This window comes from Pongo abelii, chromosome 15 (assembly GCF_028885655.2).
Source record: "Pongo abelii isolate AG06213 chromosome 15, NHGRI_mPonAbe1-v2.0_pri, whole genome shotgun sequence".
Classification (NCBI taxonomy): Eukaryota; Metazoa; Chordata; class Mammalia; order Primates; family Hominidae; genus Pongo; species Pongo abelii.
In genome coordinates, this window is record NC_072000.2 from 108,615,419 (window position 1) to 108,637,482 (window position 22,064).

The following is a 22,064-nucleotide window of genomic DNA, read 5'->3' on the forward strand; positions in this document are numbered from 1 at the left end:
GGGGCAGACCACCCACACACCCCAAGCTGGGGATGTGACCTCAGGGCCCAGGCAGGCCTTCCCCACTGGCCTCTCTCCCAGCCCTGATTTCTGGGGCCTTCCCGGCTTCACAGGCTGGGCCCTGGGGGTGCAGAGCCCCCAGGAATGTGCTGGGCTCTGGGGTGCCCAGGCCTGTCTCTCCCACTCCGGGTGCTGGGGGCAGTGGTGTATCTGCGCTTGCATTCCTCATACACACTCTCTCCTTCCCTCCAGGCCGAGGCAGCGGTGGCGGCCGTGGCGGTGGCAGACACGGTCCGAGAAGGCCCCCCCGTGGCCGGCCCTGATGGCTTGTCGAAGGCCTGGGGCCATGGTGGAGCCTGCACATCAGCCCTGGTCACCCCCACCCCGGGCTCAGTGGGGGGCTCCACAGGCCCCTCAGCTGCAGCCTCCTTCTTCATAAGGTACGTCCTGGGGCTTCCTGGGCAGCCTCGTGGGCGGGGCCCCATGGCCCAGGCTCTGGGCCCCTGGGGACCTGTGGGCCGTTCCTGGGGGAACTCGGGCATGCGTGCTGTCGAAATGAGTGGATGGGAAGCTGCTCAGACCACAACTGCTGAGCTGCTCGCAGCCTGCCAGCCCCTCGGGCCCCATGCCCGATGTTGGGGGGCATCTCACCCTCGGGGGAGCACTGCCAAGGAGGGGCTCTGTGGCCAGGACCCTGCCTGAGTTGGAGCCTGGTCCCTGCCTCTTCTGAGCTGTGCAATCTTGGGCAAATCAACTAACCTCTCTGTGCCTCAGTTTCCTCCCGTCAGCTGGGCTCTTCCTCATAGAGTCGCTGTGACTGCAGCAAGAAAATGTCTGTGAAGTCCGGAGAATGTGGCCCAGAGTGGGGCAGCTCAGCTGTGGACATCGGGGGCTGCCCGGGGCAGGCGCAGGCTGGGGCCACGGAGAGGACAAGGCTGGCCTTCAGGCAGCACAAGGGGCGGGGCAGCAGGGCTTGAGCGGGTGCCCACGGTGCCAGCCGGGCTTGTGGTTGGCAGGTCCAGCTCCACCAGGAGCATCCCACACTGGGGGACCATCTCTGACATCACTTGGTTCCTTTCCCAGGCCCCGAGCTCAGGGTGCCTGGTTTCTCTGCGCTTCCCCACGCTGATCCCCACCACTGCCGGAATGCCAAGCCTGAGGCCCTGCAGGCACCAGGTCCTCGACCGACTGGTGGTATGGATGTGGTGGGCCAGGCAGAGGGAACAGGAGAGCAGAGGTGGGGAGGAGGAGTTGGCATGGAGGGGCGTGGCGTGGGAGCCTCCACTGGGCCCTTCCCGGCAGGGTCTTTGGTCCTGGGACCCGTGGCAGAGCCTCCTCTCATCCTGATGGTGTAAGGATGAGGATTACAGGATGTAATTGCCATAATGCCTGGTAATGGCAGGCCCAGCCGCGGGTCAGTGTCCCATTAGCAGCCCCGCACGGGTGCTGATAAGCTTGAACATGCATCACACCCGGCGGCCAGAGACGAGGGCGTCTTATCAGCGCTGGCCCTGGGGACTGTGTGGTCTGATTGCAGAGTGACGGGGCATATGATTAGGGCATTGTCGCACGCCGTGTGCCGGGCTGAGGGCTGATGAGCGCACCACCGCGTTGGAGCACAGCCAGGCCGCGCACGTGACCAGGGTGGCCTCAGCGCCACCCCAATTAGGTGCCGAGAGCACGGCTGGCTGGGACCCTGCTGGGAGCAGATGGGGGTCTTGCCCAGCCTGCTCTGGGGTCCCCCGTGTGTGTGACAGCACACCCCGTCACAACCCGCCTAGTCCTGAATTAAAGGGCCTGTGCGGCTGGTCTGGGCACAGCCCTGTGGCCATGCTCCTTTGGGTCCTGTTTGGCAGGAGGATTTGAAACGTGGAGACTTCCAGAAAAGAAAGAATAGCTCCAGTGCTGAGCGCTCCCCCCGTTCCTGATGCTAAGCCCCTGGTGCCAAGGAGGGTTCCTGACGCTGGGAAGTAAGGGTAGGGTGTCGGCCCCCAGGCTGGCGCGTTGGTGACCTGGAGCCCAGCAGAGCGGCCCTGGCTGCCTTTTGTTTGGGAGCCGAGGCCGGTGCCGCTCCCCAGCCGCTCTGCCTGCTGACCTTGGGAAGTTACCATAGAAACCAGCGCATCGGGCTGGGGACCCAGAGGCGGGTCTCCCGAGGCGGGGGCGCTGCCGGCTGCCATTACTTCCAGCCTGTTAGGCACCCTGGGTCTCAGCAGCTTCTGCGAGGCCACAGCAGGTGGCAGGTCGTGGGTCAGGTTGTGGCAGGGGATGTCCTGGCAGGTGGGCACTGTCGGTGGGTGCCTGACCTGGGCTGGGGTCAGTGGTGGGTGACCTCCTCTGTGGGGCTGCAGTACCCTGAACCCTCGGGTGAGATCAGAGAGGGTGTCCACTCCTGGGTTTTGTGGGTGTGGGGCTGTGGCTCTGAGTGGGGACGAGTCCACCAGGAGACAGTGGAACTTCAGCCCCTGCCCCGGGGGTCTTGGGCACATGCTGAGGGTACCTTCTGTGCTCCCACCTCCACCCTCGAAGAGGACCTGGGAGGGGGTGGCACTGACCCCAGCCCCTGCTCTGCCCTTGGGAAGTTTCTAGTCTGGAGGGACCGAGGGACACCTCTGTGCAGGCAGCCTTAGGTGGCAGCACGGGACCCCTGCAGGAGCCGGGGCAGAGTGGCCTCTCAGGGAGCGGGCTTTGAGGGTTGAGTAGGAGTCTGGCAGGCAGCATTGCCAAATGGAGACAGAATGGGGTGGAGGTCAGGAGTTTAGGTTTTTAAATCCTGTGGGCCTGGGGAGTCTCAGCTCTGCTGCTGCCCACAAGCACCCGCAAGCCCGGCTAGGGCACCAGCCTCAGGCTGCCCCCTGATCCTTCCAGTGGCCTCTGGGCTCCTCATCTCCACATGGGGAAGCTGGGATGTGGGGTGATCCCATGGGTGCCCGGGTACCCGAGTTTCGTTAATGCTAACGGGCATAGATAGAGCAGGGGCTGAGCCCCGTGCCCTCACCCCCTGGGTGGGGCCTGGGGGAGCTGAAGGGACTGAGGCAGCGCAGCTGTGACAGAGCTTGGCATGCTGGCCCAGAAAGTGTTCAGAAAGGTGGGGCGCGTGGGCCAGGTGGCTCCGGGGTTAGGAGTTCTCCAAAGGCTCTGGTGACCCCTGGGGTTAGGAGTTCCCTGAAGGTTCTGGCAACTCTGATGACACTGTCTGAGGCCCCGCTGGTTTGTGCCGGCGCTGGGAGCCTCTGCAGTGCCTCCTCTGAGGTACTTCCATCATCATACTCTCGCTTGCTGCCATGCTAGTATGGGGGTCCCCTCCAAGACCCCAAATCAAATGTCCTCGAGAAAACTGCTAAGGGAGGTTGCTTCCCTTGGGTGGGGGGCACCTCTTGGCACTCGCAGGTACCCAGGCCCCCCACTCCCCACCCCGCTGTGGCCTCAGCAGAGCCCCCCTGTGTCAGCCTGGATGCCCAGGCCCATGGACGGTCAGGCTGGCACCCAGCAGAAGTGCAGCGCCTGGGGGGAGTGCACTGCCCAGAGGCTTAGCTGGGGACCCGCATGGAAGGCACTGTCTGGAGAGGTTTCGCCACCTGTCTTCTGGCCTGTGGGTGAAAATCCAGGACACAGGAAGTGCGGGCCACAGCAGGGCTGGGAGTTGGAGGGGCTGATGCCTCAGTCCCCAACTGCCTCCAGCTGGGGTCCAGGGTCCCCTTCGCAGGTCTGCAGGACCCAGCTGGGGTCCCCCAATGCCTGCCCTGGTTCCTTGGTGGGGCAGGTCCGGCAGGTGGCAGGTGCCCCTGGGGTGAGGTGGGGGTAGGGAGGGTGGGGCTCCGTCCACCAGCCTCACACGGCCCAGTGTGGAAGCTCTGTGTTGGCCATAACTGATTCCTGCACGCGACAGAACAGGCTCGTGTGTCTCCTTGGGGTAATTAAGGGCCTCGCCATCAAGGCCAACTGCCTGTGAAATTACCCTCTTGTTTGGAAGAGGTGATTTTTCTCTGTAAAAAGGAAAATATTTCCCTTTCTGTTGACATGAATTAATGGCCAGGGCCAGTGAGCCCAGGCAAGGCTGTGGGATTGCAGCAAGACACCTGGTGGCTCTGGGGTCCGTTCAGGTGCCCGCTGTCTTGTTTCTCCTTGCTCACGCATGTTCTGAGCGTCTTCTGTGAGCATCTGCCCCCAGACCCCCTGCTGGCAGGGACATAGCTGTGTAAACTGGTGTCTCACAGCAGGGGGTAGTTGCTATAGAAGCAGGAGGCGCAGGGGCTGGGGATACCCATCTCAGGGCATCAGGGCAGGCTTCCTGGAGGAGGTGTCCTGTGAGGATGGGGGCCGTTTATGCAGGTGAAGTTCTTGCTTTTCTGAGTCTTCCCTTCAGAGTCAAACCCCTCAGACTTGCCCACTGAGGGCCGCCGCTGCCTGGCAGTGTTGGGTGTGGGCAGTGTCTGCTGTGGCCTGAGGGGGACAACCTCACTGCTCAGAAAGTAAGTTCTTGCCTCCACAGGGCTGGGGGCCCTCAAGGGCTGTTGAACCCAAGCGTGGTAGCCAGGTGGGGGCTGCTGTGTCTGACGGGCGTTTCCATGGGGGCCTGAATTTCATCAAAGGAGAAAGTGCCCGTTCTGGGGTCTCGTTAATGCAGTGACAGGCCTTTGAGTCATACCAGTGAGGTAAGCCTGTAACAGCAGGCACTGGGAGGGCCCAGCGGGCTGGGGTGCAGCCTGTTGGCGATGGGCCCCAGGAGGAGGAGGCGCCTCAAGTTAGGTCAGATTGTGTGGTGGAGATGTGGGGCAAACAACCTTCCAGACTTCCAGGGCTGGTGGAACCACAGAGGACGCCGGGTCCCAGCCTCTGTCTAGGCGGCCTGGGCCCTGGGTGTGCCCGCTGTGGCCCAGGCACACCTGAGGTCTGTGCTGCAGATGCTGCTCCTGGGAGGGTCACTGGAGGGGCAGAGCCCTCGTGGCCTTTCGTGTGGCCGACGGGGCAAAGGGCCAGCCTGGTTTTGGCCCCTGCAGACCTAAGGCTCCAGCCTCAATCTCCCTCTGGCCTCTCCAAGTGCCGCTCCAGTCTCCGGTGCTTGCCCGGCCTCCGTGTCCCCTGGAAGCTTGGGGGTGTGGGTGCCGATGCCCTACTGCCCACAGCCTTGGGTCGCAGCTGGTATCCTGACCCTGCCCAGCCTAGGGAGGGGCTGCAGGGGAGGGTGGAGGAGCTGGCTCTGGGTGGGTGTGACCTCCCCCCGTCCACTTGAGGCCGAGCCAACACCCTCCAAGTGAGGGCCTGTGCTGGGCGTCCCCCTACATCCATTTCCAGAGGAGGAAAGGGGTCCAGGGAGGCTCCCTCTCTCTTATAGGGGCCACCGTGGGGACCGTCCTCAGCCCCGCCTGTCCAGGTAGGCTGGGGGGCTTCCCACCTGCACCTGCAGGGCCCTACCCTTCCCCGCTCCCCGCCCGAGAAACCTAGGGTCCCAGCCTTGGAGCAGCGCCAGGCAGCAGAGTGGGGCAGCCCTGTCCCAGTCCTGCCTGCTACATGCGGATGTTTCCCAAAGCAGGGCTGCAGCTTCTTCCCTTGCGGGCAGCTGGCAGGAAGCTGAGGTGTAACCCAAGGTCGTGGGGTGGGGGGTCTGGAACAGGAGGCTGAGGCTGGGGTGGTGGGCGGGCAGGAAGAACCCCAAGAGCAGACACTGGTGAAATCCAAGCCTCCTCCCACCCGTGCCCCCAAACGGGCAGATGCAGCCCTGCCTGCCTGCCTCTGGCCTCGCCCAGGCCCCTGCCCAGTCTCCCTGCCTGCTATGGGGGCTCACTTTGAGGTTTGGGTTGTGGCTCTGCCCTCTGCGCTTCCCAGTGGTCCCCTCTGCCCGGGCTTCTTGCCCTGTGGACAGACGCACAGACACACAGACGCACAGACAGCGTGGGCGACTGTGTCGGGCTCCATCCTGTCCCTGATCTGCTGTGTGAGTGATCTTTGGGCGAGGAGGGCACAAGGGCCTCTTCCTTGCAGGGCAGTTGCGAGGTTTAGAGACGAGGCTTAGGCACGGTATTGGGTAAATGCTGGCGATGCCGGGTGAGGTCCAGGGGTCTCAGGCACACAGGCCTGGGCCCCAGGATGCAGTTGCCATTGCCTCCCCTTGCAGGCCTCCCTGCCGCGTTGGGCCCCACCCTGTGTGGCTCAGCCGCCAGAAGGTCACGAACCCGGGACCCCAGTGATGCCGGAACCCTGAGCATGTGCGGCACGGGGCGGCCATGGGCCCCGACCCCGGCTCTGACTCACACCTGCATCCTGGGGCCCAGGCCTGTGTGCCTGAGACCCCTGGACCTCACCCGGCATCACCAGCATTTTACCCAATACCGTGCCAGCTGTGGGCAAGGAGCCCAAGTCCCCGAGGTGGCGGGTGGGCTTCCCACACCTGGAACTACCGGGGCTTCTCCTGGGTAGCCCTGGGTTTGGTTCCTGGGATTCTTCCTCCTGGCACCCCCCCCCCGCCACCGGCTCCACATCTTGCCTGGGTGGCCGCAGGCACCGCCCGCCACTGCCCCATTAAGGACTCCACCATGTGTGGTAGATTACTTTTATTTTCCACGATGACACCTCACTAGGAGGAAAGCCATCCCTGGGGTCTCTTAAAAGACAGCTCCTATTCAAGATGAAAGAAATTAAGCAAAACGCCAGCGCTGCAGCCACCGCAGTGGGGCAGCGAGAGGCTGGGCCCAGCTCGGCCCGGCTCTGGGGTGCAGGTCCTTCCACATTGGGGTCAGTTTTAGGGAGTCAAGATAGACTTGAGAGGCCGAGGGCTGTCGGGGGGCGTGGGGCACGTTAGGGGACAGAGGAGCCCAGGGTGGGTCGGCAGAGCGCAGGTGGGCAGCGTTCACCACACCTGTCGCCGGGTGGCATCCTGGCCTCTGGCCCGCATGGGAGCGCCTCCTGTTGGGAGATGGTGACACCCAGTGTATGTGTTCGTTCACCCCTGTGGCGTCCTGGTGTCCCTGTGCTGGTGGGTCCACAAGCCGGGGTAGGGTCTCTGGGTGCCTGTGGCAGAAAATGTGCTGGGAGGGTGTGGGGCCCTGCAGAGGTGGGGTGGGTGGGCCACAGAGAAGCCACCCCAGGGAATGAGTAGGTGTGGCACAGTGATCTGACCTGGGGACACATCCCCAGCAGCAGGGTAAGCACAGCCAGGGCTCAGAGGCGCGGCGGGCCTGTACTGTGTGTGTGTGTGCGTGTCTGCGTGTGTATGTCTGTGTGTGTGCGCATCTGTGTATGTGTGTGAGTGTGTGTGCGTGTCTGTGTGTGTGTCTATGAGTGTGCGTTTGTGTGTACGTGCGTGTCTGTGTGTGCGTGTCTGTGTGCGTGTGCATCTCTGTGTGTGCGTGTCTGTGTGTGCATCTCTGTGTGTGTGTCTGCATTTCTCTTTCTCTGTGTATCCTTGTCTCTGTGTGAGTGTCTGAGTATGTGTGTTTGTCTCTGAGTGTCTGTGTGCCTGTGTCTCTCTGTATATGTGTCTCTATGTCTTTATGTTTCTCTGTGTGTGTTTCTGTGTCTCTCTGTGTTTCTGTATGCGTGCATGTGTCTCTGTGTTTGCCTGTTTCTGTATGTGTCTCTGTATGCGTATGTCTCTGTTTCTGTATGCATGTGTGTGTTTCTATGTGTCTGTGTGTGTCTGTGTTTCTGTATGCATGTGTGTGTCTTTGTTTCTGTATGCATGTGTGTGTCTTTGCATGTCTGTGTGTCTGTATGCATGTGTCTGTCTCTATGCACATGTGTGTCTCTGTGTCTCTGTATGCGTGTGTGTGTGTGTATGCATGTATGTGTCTCTGCATGCATGTGTGTGTCTGTGTGTCTCTGTGTGTTTTTGTATGCATGTGTGTGTCTGTGTGTCTCTGCATGTGTGTGTCTCTGTGTCTCTGTATGCATGTGTGTGTCTCTTTGTGTCTGTATGCATGTGTGTGTGTCTGTGTTTCTGTCTGCATGTGTGTGACTGTGTGTCTCTGTGTCTCTGTGTCTCTGTATGCGTATGTGTGTCTATGTGTTTCTGTATGCATGTTTGTGTTTTTGTGTGTCTGTGTGTGTCTCTGTAGGGTGTGCATGTTGAAGTCCCCTGGCAAGTCCACCCCAGTGGCTCCCAAGCATGCACTGGCCTCCCCTGGAGGGTGTGTTAAACCCAAGTGTCAGCCTCTCCCCGGGAGGTCCTGTGGTCTGGGGACTTTGGGAGACTCTGCACCTTCTGGGAGTTCCCTGGGGCCACTGTGGGTGCAGGAATCCCCCACCCCTGGCGGTGCTGGGGCAAGGCTGAGCCTCAGGGTGGGCTTTGGGGTGGGGAGGCGCTCGCCCTGGCTGAGGGGCAGGGTGGCAGCGGGGGCACTTCCCAGCAACCCTGAGTGGCAAGGGTGGCGGGGGCCCCAGGGCCCCAGGAGCAGGGCGTGGCTCTAGGGCCTCAGTGATCGGCAAGGGGCAAGGCAGCCTCACCTGGGGCCTGGGGCCTGGGGCGTGGTAATCTTGACAGCAGCATTAATTGAGCCCCTCCTGTATGTGGTCACTGTGCTGGGTGCCTTGAGTGTGTCAGTTCATTAGGGCCACACAGAGGCCTCCATTGTCACCTCATCCCACTTTGGAGATGTAGAAACTGAGGCACAGGCAGGCCAGGTAGACGTGCCCAGGTCACAGCTGTGCATGGCTGACCACAGCCTGGGCATCGGGTGGGAGCAGGTTTCACTGTCCGACCCCCCACAGCGGCTACGGGTGGGGGATGAGGGCACACCCCTTGGTGGGGGGATGGCATTCAGTGCAGAGCACGGGGGGGGGCACTCAGCCTGTGTGGGTCGGGACCGTGTCACAAGCTTGGTCCGAATGCTGGGCAGAGCCCCCGGGGCAGGGACGTCACGGAGGCCCCAGCCTGAACCGTCCACTGTAGAAATGAAGTGCAGGCCTCCCAGCCACATTTTGGGCTGTGTTTCCTGGGATGGTGGCTGATGAAGTCCCAGGGTGGGACTGCCTGGTGACTCGCAGGCGGGTAACAGGAACAGCTGCTGTCACCCATTACTGATCCTCCCTCTGCCTCTCCTCCCCAGGGCTGTGCAGAAGCTCAGCCTGGCCTCCAAGCGGAAGAAGCCCCACCCACCACCGCCTCCAGCCACCCGCGGCACCTCCACCTATCCCACCGACTTCAGCGGGGTCCTGCAGCTGTGGCCACCCCCGGCGCCCCCCTGCCTGCTCAGGGCCGCCTCCAAGACCAAGGACAACCCTGGCAGCATCGGGAAGGTAGATGCAGCCCCGAGTTCGGGGCCCTGGGTGGGGAGGCCAGAGGCGTCTGAGAAGACGCAGGAGGGGTGCGGGAGTGGAGGGGCTGCCACTTCCTTCTCTGGGTTGGATAAGGGTGGTCAGTGGGGTGCCATGGGGAGACTGAGGCCCAGGTGGCAGCAGGGAGCCTGGGAGCCTGTGCTGGGCTGGGACTGCGGGGATGGGAGGGGAGTGGCGTGTCCTAGGGGTCCCAGGGACATGTACTAGGTTCAGCGTGGGGCGGGACAGCCAGGTCACGGGACTCCCAGGGACTAAGGGTTGGGTTTGATCCAGGGAAGCCCCTTGCGGAGGCTCCACTGAGACGCAGCCCTGAGGGGGCTGGGGGCAGGAGGGGACTCTGCTCTCCAGAGTCACCGTGTGCAGGCGGGCCCCTGCCATGGGAAAGCGGGATGTGCGATGCGTTGATTCTGGCGCCGCACACCACATGAGAAGACTGTGGCCTGTGGAGGGCACAGGGCCTCCATCGGTGATGGGACAGGCTGGCTCCTGGCTGCCCCCGGAGCTCTGAGCCTGGGGCCTGTGGCTTGCTGGTTGTGCCATCCGAGTCTTGGAGAAATATCTGCCCTGGCTGGACGTGGCCCTGTCTTGTGCTGGGAGCTGGCAGTGCCTGGTTCGTGGGCCCATTGAGTCAGGTGGGCTCTTCGTGCCCATGGAGGGTGGGAAGTCAGTCACATAGCTCTGTGTGTGCCCCCGGTGGCTTTTTCCTGCCCCTCGGCCTGCTCTGCAGCCAGCCCCCTCCTGCCCAGCACCCCGAACGCACTGCCTGGTGTCTCCAGGCCCGGGAGGCTCTGTACCCCACATGGGCCATCAGGTTCCGTGCCCCTCGGGACTCGGAGCATGATTCCCAGGGGTTCAGCTCTCCAGGGACAGGGTCTGGAGGGGACACTGTGCCCACGTTGGAGATCCCCTGGCAGAAGGCCCCTGTCCCTGGGCCTGGGGGTACCACAGGCCCCTCCCACTGCCCTAGCTGTACTGGGTCTAGAGTGCCAGGAGCACCCCCCGCTGTCCTGGTGAGAGCCTGCTTGACCTTCACAGCTCTGTAGTCCTGGAGGGGCCTCCTGAGCACCCACATCTTGGGACTTTGTTAGAGCTCAGGAGGTGTCAGGCTCGTGGGAGGGTTCCCAACATGCTGGCTATGGGGAAGGGCTTTAAGTGACTGTGTGTCTGGCCCCGCCCTCAGTGGTTCAGTTGCTGGGGGCTGTGCCCCCTGCCTGCCCGGTGATGTAGTGAGCATTGTACTTGCAGCCCCTGGAATGCTAATTTCAGTGACTTGAGCCCCCCAACCTCTCCAGGCCAGCCCTGGCCTGAATTGACAGTGGTTACTGGTCTGGGGCAGCGGTGGGTCCCTAGGGAGGGCCACTGTGGGGTATAGGGGCTCTGGGGTGGCCTGTGGGGCAGACCTGACAGCTCCTACCATCTTCAAGGCCATGGCGGGTCCGGGTGGGGGTATCGGGCGGTTGGCACCTTGGAGCTGCATGTGTGTCCAGAGGGGAGTGTGTGGTGAGACCACCAGGAGCCTCCTGATCTCCCTGACTCTGGGTCTCCACCCTGAGCACCCCACCAGTTGCCGGGGTTTGAATGGATCGCTTGTCCCTCTGGGCACTGGTTTCCGTTTGTGGTAAGGAGGGCTTGGCGGGCATCTGGCATCTCTGTCCTCCAGAGGTGACATTCTGCATCCGAGGCCCGGGGGCAGGGGAAGCTGTGTGGCCTGGAGCGGGGACTTGTCATTGCTCCGCCGGGGTTGGGGCAAGGCAGGGCCTGGGGTGAGGCAGGGGTGGTGGGTGAAGCAGAGTTGGGGGTCTAGGCCGGGGGTCACTGCCTCCCTGGAAATCTCTTTGCCTAGCACTGCCGGGGGTCTGCGGGGAACAAGGGGGCTCCTGATTTCTGTGTGTGTGCCCGGCACGCTCTGTTTCTCCACAGTCCCCTGGGATGCCAGGCCAGTGGCGTCAGCCTGTGTTTTGGGCCCAGGCCTGGCTGGCTGGGGCACCCTGGGTCCTCCCCACCCTCAACAGTCCCCTTGAGACAGGGCAGGTGGGTGCTAGGGCCAGGCTGCTGCTGCCCTGGCCATGTGGGCTGCAGAGCTGTGCCGAGAGCTCAGGAGGACGCTGAGGTCAGGCGTGGGCGGTGGTGGGCAGGCAGCATCCAGGTTCCCCGCCTAGCCTGGGATCGGGGCCCTGGCTCTGGCCTGGGCCTGGCACTCAGCCTGTTTGTGCCATCCAGTTGGGGCAGGGGGCAGAGGAGTCAGCAGCTCCTTCAGGAGCCTGCAGCACTTTTCCCAGGGCCCTGCGTTTCTTAGGGGACAGCTTCTGCCCCACTTCCTCCTGGGGGCAGCCTTGGCCGGGCTTCTCCCTTCTCTCCATGGCAGTCACACCCCCACCCTGCTCCGGAGCGCTCAGTGCTTCCCCAGCAACAAGGAGCCCTGGGTCACCAGCCTTCCAGCCCCTCCACCCTCCACACCCCCCAGCTCCCCAGGTGTTATTAGTACTAATGTCACATAGTCAGAAATGCCTCCTGAAAGGCGTTTAATATTGTCACAGAAAAGAAGTTAGATTACGTTCAATTTCTGACATTAATGTGCCACTTAAGATAATTCATCACATTGTGGTATTAAAAAAGACATCCCTGTCTGGGTGGGTGCTGAGCAGCGCCCCTCCCCCTCCCTGCCTGGGCTACCTCTTTAGAGCTGGAAGCCCTTTTTAAATGCAAAATGTGTTTTTTTCTCTCCCAGGCAGCTATTCCGTGGGGCTTTGTAATATCTGAACATTTAGGGGAGAGGCTTGCTGTGCCTTCTCCTGCAAAGACCCTGTCATTTCCCCGGAGTAATGACAGGGTTCTCTCTCGGCAGACAATGGCCTGCGCTGGGACCGGGGCAGTGTGGAGCAGGCTAGATGGCCGGTGCCTCCACTGCGGGCTGCTCCATCCCCTCCCTGGGGAGGCCCGCACCCCCCTTCCTCCTCGTTGTGAGCCTGCTGTGGGATTAATGCCGCTGGTGGAAAGGGCAGCCGGCAGACGTAGAGAGCCAAACGGTGGGCCTCTCCACGCCACTCCTTCACGCTAGGAATTCTCTCAAATCTGCAGAGCCCATTTGGCTCCTGAAGTGGTGAGGAGTTCACACTGGAAAAAAAATTGCCAAAAATTACCGGGAAGTGCACGTTTTCGTCTGCTTTGCGGCAGCGTCTGGAAATGAAATAGTTTTGTTCACGTCATCGGGGGAATAAAAGAATCGATTCTCGCCTAATGGAGCCCAGGTTCTGAGTAGTACAATAGAAAAGTGTTTCTTCACGCTGCTCCCCAGAGAGCGGGCACTCCCGACTCCAGCAGCTTGCATATCAGTGTGCCCCGTGCCCAGGGGAGTAGGTGGCGCCTGGTGCGAACTACCCACGGTAAACCAATTTTGCCGGCGTTATGTATCTGTCACTTACAATTAAATCCGTGAAAAATATTGGCTCTGAAATGAGTCTGGGGTAATTTGATTTACGCTGTAGTGGAGAAATCAGAGATTTCAGCGCAGAGTGGACTGTGGTGTCCTCCAGCAGGAAGTGGGGCCTGTCTCTGGCTCCATGTTGGAGCCCTGGTTCAGGGTGGCCCTCGTGTGCGCAGCCTCTGCCGGGTCAGAGCCGCCGCCTCCTGGCATCGACGCACCAGACCCACCTTTGTGGGGTGTCCCTGCTGTGCGTGGGTTTCGGAGTGTTTGCAGTGATTGCTCTGGGCTCCAGCATCCTGGGTCCTGCCCCTCCCCGGCGTCTGCCCCCTCTCAGGGTGCTGGGGCTAGTGTCAGGGTCTTCCCAAGTCCGGTGCCTGTGTGCGGCCCAGTTTGGGATCTGTGTGTGTGCTTTGGAGACGCCATTGCTTCTGCCCAGCACCAGGGCTGCCTGGTTCCCTGCTGGCTCGGGAGGTCAGGCTGGAAGCCCAACCCACCCTCAGCCTGCCCCCCAGCCTCAGTCTCCCCAAGCCTGCAGTGGGGCCGGTGAGGCCGAGGCGTCAGAATTTGTCTCTTCTCCTGGATGGGATCCTTCTTATCTTGCCCGTCCCCGTTTGCATTCGAATGGGCTTCCCCCTGCTTTCTGCTGACTCTAGTCCGGCAGGCCACAGGTTGCCAGCGTTCGGTTCCCTCAGCTGGCCCGGGTCGGAGGCAGCCATGCCCCTGGATGGCTCCCCTGGCAGCACCAGCCCTGTGCGGCTCTCACACCTCTGTGGGGCAGTTCATTCCCTTATCTTGCAAGTGCTCCCCCTCAGCCTGGGGAGCAGCCTGCGGGGGCTGGGCCAGTGGGCCGTGCTCCTCCCTCCTGCCCTCTCCTGGACTGAGCTGCCCTGCAGGACCTGAGCGTCCGTCCGTCTTCTCACGGAGGCGCCTGGAGCCCGCCGCCCCCTCATTCTCTGTGCCGCACACTCGGTGCTGACAAGCTGTGCACCGGCCTTGCGTCTCGCCGGCCCTCACCTTGTCCCTGCTCTGCTGACCTCATACGGGATCTGCGCTCGCCTGGAGCAGGGGCGCGGTGTCCACATTCCTGCGGTGGGGGTGCCAGTGTGAGGCCTGGCCCGCTGTCCCCACCTGAGCTGGGCCCCACCTGCCCTGTAATTAGTGGCCAGCTGGGCGGAGGCAGCTTCTCAGGTGCCGCCCACCTCTGCCCCAGGTGAAGGTTATGCTGCGGATCTGGCCCGCACAGGGGGCCCAGCGCTCGGCCGAGGCCATGTCCTTCCTGAAGGTGGACCCTCGGAAGAAGCAGGTGATCCTCTACGATCCCGCCGCCGGTCCCCCAGGCAGCGCAGGCCCCCGGCGAGCCGCCACTGCTGCAGTTCCCAAGATGTTTGCCTTCGACGCCGTCTTTCCCCAGGACTCCGAGCAGGTACGGGCAGGCGGACTGGGCGTCCTCCCAGAGACCCGGAGCTGTGCTGCTGGCTCAGCACGTGGGTCAGATCTGCGCCCGCTTCTCCATGCAGGGCACAGAGGAAGCGTGAGCGAGGGGCCCGCTGCCTGCGGCGCCTGCCTGCTTACCTCCCTCATTGGCCTGGCCGGCGTCCTTGGGTGTACTCCACCCGCCCCTGCCAAGTCTCTGGGCCAAGTCCACAGGGAAAGGCCTGGTTTTCCGGAGCCCGCCCTCCCGGGAAGCTTTCTGCGCAACTGTTGGGCTCTGGGCTCTGGGGGCGCCCGGTGCTCCCTGCTCCTGCTGAGCTGTGCACCGTGTGTCTGCGTGTGCGTCTCTCTGCGCGTGGTGGTCTGCCCCTGCCCCCCGTGGCTGGACTTCTGTGCTTTGCGGGTGTGTGTCTGCACGTGTCTGGCCAGTCCATCCTGAGTGTGTCCTGGGTCCTGTTCTTGTGTGTTCTGGGCTTTCGTGTGCACATGGGATCTGTCCTTGGTCCCAGGTGTGCAGCCCAATCTCCTTGTGGGTTGACTGCCTGCATGTGCCAGGACAGACCGGCCTCAGGCCCACAGATGTGGCAGAAGGAAGGGGCCACAGCCCTGCCTGATTCTCTGTGCCCCCCCCCCCCAGGCTGAAGTCTGCTCGGGGACCGTGGCCGACGTGCTGCAGTCGGTGGTCAGTGGGGCTGATGGCTGCATTTTTTCCTTTGGCCACATGAGCCTGGGTAAGCACCCTTGCCCCACCCTAGATGGGTCCTGCTGCTGGCCATCCCCTCCCATCCTCATCACGGTGGTTGCTGGCAGCTTCTGGTGGGAAAGGAGGCTGGTCCTACACATGGGCTGTGGTGGGCATATGGGGTGAGGAAGGTGAACCCCTGCAGAACTAAAAGGTAGAGGGCTTAGGATGGATCCAAAGAGGCCCCTAAGATCTCAGTGCCCCTGGTTGGCCCCGGGGACCCCAGGAGCCATAAGGCTCCTTGCGTGGTGTGTGGTGGGGCCTGACGCCTGCGTGGCCCCCAGGCAAGTCATACACCATGATCGGGAAGGACAGCTCACCCCAGAGCCTGGGCATCGTGCCCTGCGCCATCTCCTGGCTCTTCAGGCTCATCGAGGAGCGCAGGGAGAGGACCGGCACCCGCTTCTCCGTCCGGGTCTCAGCCGTGGAGGTGTGCGGGCGCGACCAGAGCCTGCGGGACCTGCTGGCCGAGGTGGCCCCTGGCAGCCTCCAGGACACCCAGTCTCCGGGAGTGTACCTGCGGGAGGACCCCGTGTGTGGGGCGCAGGTGCGCCTGCCTACTGTCCCACCTTGGGGGAGGGGGGCTGCACTTGGCCCTGAGCCGCTGGAGATGCCGCAGCCTCTGCCTTTCCTGCAGCTCCAGAACCAGAGCGAGCTGCGGGCACCCACGGCCGAGAAGGCGGCCTTCTACCTGGATGCGGCCCTGGCGGCCCGCAGCACCAGCCGAGCGGGCTGCGGCGAGGACGCCCGACGCAGCTCCCACATGTTGTTCACGCTGCACGTCTACCAGTACCGCATGGAGAAGTGCAGCTGGGGAGGAAGTAGGTGCCATGCCCGCACTCCGGGCCCCTGTGGGATGCGTGTCAGCAGAGACCCAGGCACAGGGGCCTGTCATCCAGTGGCTCCTGGGGATGTCCCTGGTGGGGTCCCCAGCTTGGGCCTGGGGTGGGGATGTGGAGCAGGGTCTGGGGGCCCCTGGCCACACCGTCATTTGCTTGCCTTGCGGTTCCAGTGTCCGGAGGCCGCAGCCGCCTGCACCTCATCGACCTGGGCAGCTGTGAGGCGCCGCCTGGCAGGGCCGGGGAGGCTGCTGGGGGTCCCCTGTATCTGTCCCTGTCGGCCCTGGGCAGCGTCATCTTGGCCCTGGTTAATGGAGCCAAGCATGTGCCGTACCGGTGAGTGTAGGGCCTGGCAGGTGCCGACCAGGGTGGCCCCTTGGTGACCTGGTAAATCCGTGTCTGGTGTGCCCGGCGCTGCTGTGGCCCCCAGCTCTTCAGGGCTTTGCTCCTCCACCAGCTGACAGGCCTCGCTGCCCTTGGGCTGCCTGGGGCCCCACGCTGGGCTGGTGCCGGAGCTGGGTGGGAACCAGCCTGATCCCAGGGCTGCCCTTGGCCAGCCTGTCCCCAGGGCTGCCCTTGGCCAGCCTGTCCCCAGGGCTGCCCTTGGCCAGCCTGTCCCCAGGGCTGCCCTTGGCCAGCCTGTCCCCGAAGCTCCCTTCCTAAGCCCTTTGCGTCTGAACCGCCCCGACCCCCAGGGACCACAAGCTCACCATGCTGCTGCGTGAGTCCCTGGCCACCGCCGGCTGCCGCACCACCATGATCGCCCACGTGTCGGATGCGCCAGCCCAGCACGCGGAGACGCTCAGCACCGTGCAGCTCGCCGCCCGCATCCACCGCCTGCGCAAGAAGAAGGCCAAGGTGCTCCCCACCTCCTGCCCGCCCCATCTCGGGGCCCTCCCGGCTCCTGTGTTCTCTGCAGGCCTCTGCTGGCCTGGTTGGGGCGGGGGTCAGCAGGTGGCCTGGAGCCTGGGTAGATGTCCTGTGTGTTCTGGTGTCACGAGGCTATGCCCATGTGGCCCTCCCCGGGGAGTGGGGAGCCCAGCCTGAGGTCCTTGGATGCAGTGGGCAGAATCGGGGCTTGCTGTATGCGGCTTATGTGGCCTCACTCCAGCCTGCTGCCCCCGCACAGGCCCTGGGGTGCTCAGGAGAGCCGCACCAACTCCACAGGGACTTCCTAGGGACCCCTCTCTGGGACTGGAGGGTGGAGTTTGGGGCACTCTGGGGTTACACGGCCCTTGGTGTGAGTCCTGGCCACTGGCCTGGGCACGCATGCTTGTCTTTTGAGCTTCCCGTTCCCTCCCAGTGCGGGGTGACACCGTTTTCCTTGTAAAGTTGCTAAGAATGGTCACTTAGGTTCTTCCCCTGAGACTCAGTACCGCTCCCAGCGTTTGGCGGGACATGGTTGGTGGTGGCTGCTGTGGTTTTCATCACAGTGACCACAGCATTGGCCCTGTGCTCTGGGGAGGGTCGGGGAAGCGGGGGGGTGTAGGGGAGACAGGGCTCAGCAGCTCCACTTTCCTTCCCCCAGTACACCTCCAGCTCCTCTGGCGGGGAGAGCTCCTGTGAGGAAGGCCGGTCCCGTCGGCCCCCGCACCTGCGGCCCTTCCACCCACGCACTGTGGCCCTGGACCCCGACCGCATGCCCCCTTGCCTGCCCGGTGACCCCGATTACTCCTCCAGCAGCGAGCAGTCCTGTGACACGGTCATCTACGTGGGGCCCGGTGGGGCGGCGCTGTCAGACCGGGAGCTCACTGACAACGAAGGTCCGCCTGACTTCGTGCCCATCATCCCTGCCCTGAGCCGCCACCGGCCCTCCAAGGGCCCCCGAGACGCAGACCACTTCCGCTGCAGCACCTTCGCGGAGCTGCAGGAGCGGCTAGAATGCATGGACGGCAGCGAAGGTCCCTCAGGAGGTCCAGGAGGCACTGATGGAGCTCAGGCCAGCCCCGCCCGAGGGGGCCGGAAGCCCTCGCCACCAGAGGCTGCATCCCCCAGGAAGGCCGTGGGCACCCCGATGGCTGCCAGCACCCCTCGAGGCAGTTCTGGCCCAGACATCCACCAGGGTGCCCCTGAGCCCTGCAAGGCCACTGTCTGGGGTGACCAGAGAGAGGACAGCAGCACTTGGCCTGAGCTGCTGGTCCCAGAAAAAGCTGCAGTGGGTGGAGGCAGGAGGCCACTGCCCAGCCCGGCTCCCCCACCCCCTCAGTTGCTGGAAGCCTGCAGAGCCCCAGAAGAGCCTGGGGGAGGGGGCACTGAGAGAATGGCACGGACCCCTCCCGTGGGCATGAGTGGGCAGGTGGCTGGGTCCCCGATGCTTCCTGGGGCCACCTGCCCCCGCCTGGCTGCTGGTAGTCGCTGTCCGGAGCGGAGCCTGCTCACCACCACAGTTACCCTGCAGCGGCCAGTGGAGCTCAACGGCGAGGACGAGCTGGTGTTCACGGTGGTGGAGGAGCTGTCCCTGGGGGAGCTTGCCGGAGCTGGGCGGCCCACCAGCCTGGCTAGCTTCGACAGTGACTGCTCCCTGCGGGCCCTGGCCTCGGGGTCCCGGCCGGTCAGCATCATCAGCAGCATCAATGATGAGTTTGACGCCTACACCTCTCAGGCCCCTGAGGGGGGTCCCCTGGAGGGGGCGGCCTGGGCCGGCAGCAGTCACGGCTCCTCCATCAGCTCCTGGCTCAGCGAGGTCAGTGTCTGCACTGCGGACAGCTGTGGCCCCACACCGCAGCCCCGCTTCAGCCCTGACTCGCTGGCAGGGCTTGACCCTGGGGGCCCCCCTGCCCTGGATGGTTCCCTGGAGGACAGAAGCTCTGGGTTCCTGGAGCCAGACAGACCTGACAGTCCCGGGCCAACCTGGGGTCCGTGCCCTGGGGAAGTGGCTGTAGTGGCCCCATCCCGACCTGGCAGGGAGCCCCAGGCCGGGCCCTCGCGGGGGGCATCCACAGCCCAGACCATCCACTCCAGCCTTCCCCGGAAACCGAGGACTGCCTCTGCCACCACCCGCGTGGGCTGTGCTCGCCCGGGCCAGAGCCCACCTGGCCATGGAGGCCTGTTCGAGGACCCATGGCTTCTCCGGGTAGGGGAGTGTGATGCCCAGGCAGCTTCTGCTGGCAGGGCCCCCAGCCCCACACTTGGCTCCACCCGGCTGCCTGAGGCCCAGGTGATGCTAGCCTGTGCCCAGAGAGTGGTGGATGGGTGTGAGGTGGCAGCCAGGGCAGCCCGCAGGCCAGAGGCTGTGGCTCGGATCCCACCGCTGCGGAGGGGTGCCACCACGCTGGGTGTGACAACGCCAGCTGTGTCCTGGGGGGATGCTCCCGTGGAGGTGGTGGCCTGCTCGGGCAGCCTGAAGGCCTCCCCCACCAGCAAGAAGAGTCTGGCTCCCAAGGGGGGCTTCCTCCCGAGGCCCAGTGGGGCGGTCCCCCCGGCCCCACCCACGCGAAAGTCCAGCCTGGAGCAGAGGAGCAGCCCGGCCTCGGCCCCTCCCCATGCTGTGAACCCGGCGCGTGCCGGGGCTGCTGCTGTCCTTCGAGGGGAGGAGGAGCCCAGGCCCAGCAGCCGGGCTGACCACTCTGTCCCCAGGGCCACGTCCAGCCTGAAGGCCCGGGCCGGCAAGGTAGAAGTGGCACACCGTCTTGCCGGACACGCGTCTCTGGAGCGGTACGAAGGCCTGGCGCACAGCAGCAGCAAGGGCCGGGAAGCCCCTGGGCGGCCTCCCCGGGCTGTACCCAAGCTGGGTGTGCCACCCTCCAGCCCCACACATGGTCCAGCTCCCGCCTGTAGGAGCGGCGCAGCCAAGGCTGTGGGGGCCCCCAAGCCCCCTGCTGGTGGAGGCAAGGGCCGTAGCCTAGTGGCTGGTGGGTCGCGGGCTCTGGGGCCTTCGGTGAAGCTGTCTACGGCCTCCGTGGCGGGCAGGAGCCCTGGCGGCCCTGTGGCCGGTCCCAGAGCAGCCCCACGGGCCGGGCCCAGTGTCGGGGCCAAGGCTGGCCGGGGTACCATCATGGGCACAAAGCAGGCGCTCCGGGCTGCTCACAGCCGCGTCCATGAGCTGTCAGCCAGCGGAGCCCCGGGCCGAGGTGGCTCCTCGTGGGGCTCGGCGGACTCAGACAGCGGCCATGACAGCGGCGTGAATGTGGGGGAGGAGCGGCCGCCCACAGGCCCGGCCCTGCCCTCCCCCTACAGCAAGGTGACCGCCCCGCGGCGGCCCCAGCGCTACAGCAGCGGCCATGGCAGCGACAACAGCAGCGTGCTGAGTGGAGAGCTGCCGCCCGCCATGGGCCGCACCGCCCTTTTCCACCACAGCGGTGGCAGCAGCGGCTATGAGAGCCTGCGGCGCGACAGCGAGGCCACCGGCAGCGCCTCCTCCGCCCCCGACTCCATGAGCGAGAGTGGGGCTGCCTCCCCAGGCGCCCGCACCCGCAGCCTCAAGTCCCCCAAGAAGAGGGCCACAGGTGGGTGCAGAGGTGCACAGCCCTCTACAGTTTACGGGATTTCTGTGTGTAGAGGTGCACAGCCCTCTACAGTTTACGGGATTTCTGTGTGTAGAGGTGCACAGCCCTCTACAGTTTACGGGTTTTCTGTGTGTAGAGGTGCACAGCCTTCTACAGTTTACGGGATTTCTGTGTGTAGATGTGCACAGCCCTCTACAGTTTACGGGATTTCTGTGTGTAGAGGTGCACAGCTCTCTACAGTTTACGGGTTTTCTGTGTGTAGATGTGCACAGCCCTCTACAGTTTACGGGATTTCTGTGTGTAGAGGTGCACAGCCCTCCACAGTTTACGGGTTTTCTGTGTGTAGAGGTGCACAGCCCTCTACAGTTTACAGGGCCAGGAGATGCTGGACAGATGGGCACAGCCTTCAAGGTCTCAGACGCACACAGCCCTGGACAGTTTACAGACTCGCCTGGGGCTTTTTGTGTGTGGATGTGCACGGCCCTCTGCAGTTTATAAACACCCTGTACTTGCCCTTCTCTGGCCCCACCCTGCCCTGGGGGGCTGATCCTGGTCTGTGTCAGGTTGAGCACAAGGGCAGCCCTGCACAGGTTGCCAGGCTGGGGCACTGGACTTGGGTTTGGGTCCCGGGCCTGGTGCCTCCCTGGCGAGTGTCCAGCTGCCTGGAAGGCCCCCGCCAGGGTTTCCCCAAGGGACAGAACTGCTCAGGTCATGGCAGGGAAACCGGGAGGCCCTGGTGGTGGTGGGAGCGCCCTTGAGAGCTGTAGGCCTGGCTTGGGGTCGGCTTCCTCCCTGCCCTGGGCAGAGCGCCAGCCTGAGGATTCCTGGACTGGACCCCGAAGGCCTCCCTGTCAGGACTCGGGCTGGCTCCTCAGCGTCCCTGCAGGGGCTGTGCCTGGGCTGGGCCCTGCCTCTGTTCACCCTGTGCCTGGTTTTCCTTTCCAGGTCTGCAGCGGCGGCGCCTTATTCCCGCCCCACTGCCCGACACCGCTGCCCTGGGCCGTAAGCCCAGCCTCCCCGGGCAGTGGGTGGACCTGCCCCCGCCCCTGTCTGGCTCCCTGAAGGAACCGTTCGAGATCAAGGTGTACGAGATCGACGACGTGGAGCGCCTTCAGCGGCCCCGCCCCACCCCGAGGGAGGCCCCCACACAGGTAGGGCCTTTGGCGGGCTGGGGTCTATGAGCCCTGGTGGGGAGCCTGCCGCAGATGGCAGAGTGAGCCATTTGATGGGCTGGTCAGGCCTCTGTGGGTGTGGCTGGGCAGCCCCTGACCTCACTTTCTGTCCACATTCCTCCCAGGACGCAAAGGTAGGAGCAGCCCTGCCCAGCCCAAGCCTGTTGCAGCTCCGACACTTCCCTTGGGCGGTGGGTGGGTGGCTGGGGGGTCCTGAGGCCACTGCTGCTGTCCGCTGGAGTTCTCCCCTGTCGTGGGGAGGGTGGTCCTAGAGCTGAGCCAGGACCTAGATGGGCATGGGTGGGCTGTCCGCCCCCTGCCTGCCCTTGGAGCCCCACTGTCTGCCTGCCAAGGCCTGGCAGGTGAAGGGAGGCGGGGCCCACGGCAGGGCTGCTGGGGGTCTCTGGAGAGAGGGTCTCATGCCTGAGCCCCCCGCCCACCCTGCCTCCCAGGGTCCAGTGTTCGTCAGTACAAGGCGGCTGGGGGTCCCTGGGGAGAGGGTCCCATGCCTGAGCCTCCCACCCGCCCTGCCTCCCAGGGTCTGGCATGCGTCAGTACAAGGCTGCGGCTGGCGGAGCGCAGGCAGCAGCGGCTGCGGGAGGTGCAGGCCAAGCATGAGCACCTGTGTGAGGAGCTGGCCGAGACCCAGGGCCGGCTGATGCTGGAGCCTGGCCGCTGGCTGGAGCAGTGTGAGTCCTGCCCGCCCACGGACCCAGCCCGGCCCACTGTGTGCCCTGA

At 64.1% G+C, this 22,064-nt stretch overlaps 1 protein-coding gene across 4 annotated transcripts in view; it reads left to right on the forward strand.

Annotated features, from left to right (window-relative positions):
* Nucleotides 1-22,064, forward strand: part of KIF26A (kinesin family member 26A) — a 44,846-nt gene that overhangs the window by 20,738 nt on the left and 2,044 nt on the right. For 3 of the 4 annotated variants that reach the window (XM_054530581.2, XM_054530583.2, XM_054530582.2), the window contains 11 exons: nt 253-440; nt 9,045-9,234; nt 13,908-14,120; nt 14,766-14,859; nt 15,155-15,417; nt 15,508-15,691; nt 15,883-16,045; nt 16,405-16,567; nt 17,238-20,154; nt 21,100-21,305; nt 21,865-22,015. In XM_054530581.2, coding sequence (XP_054386556.2) covers nt 253-440; nt 9,045-9,234; nt 13,908-14,120; nt 14,766-14,859; nt 15,155-15,417; nt 15,508-15,691; nt 15,883-16,045; nt 16,405-16,567; nt 17,238-20,154; nt 21,100-21,305; nt 21,865-22,015 — 4,732 coding nt within the window. The remainder of the gene's footprint in view (nt 1-252; nt 441-9,044; nt 9,235-13,907; nt 14,121-14,765; nt 14,860-15,154; nt 15,418-15,507; nt 15,692-15,882; nt 16,046-16,404; nt 16,568-17,237; nt 20,155-21,099; nt 21,306-21,864; nt 22,016-22,064) is intronic. The other variant, XM_054530584.2, reaches the window with a different exon arrangement.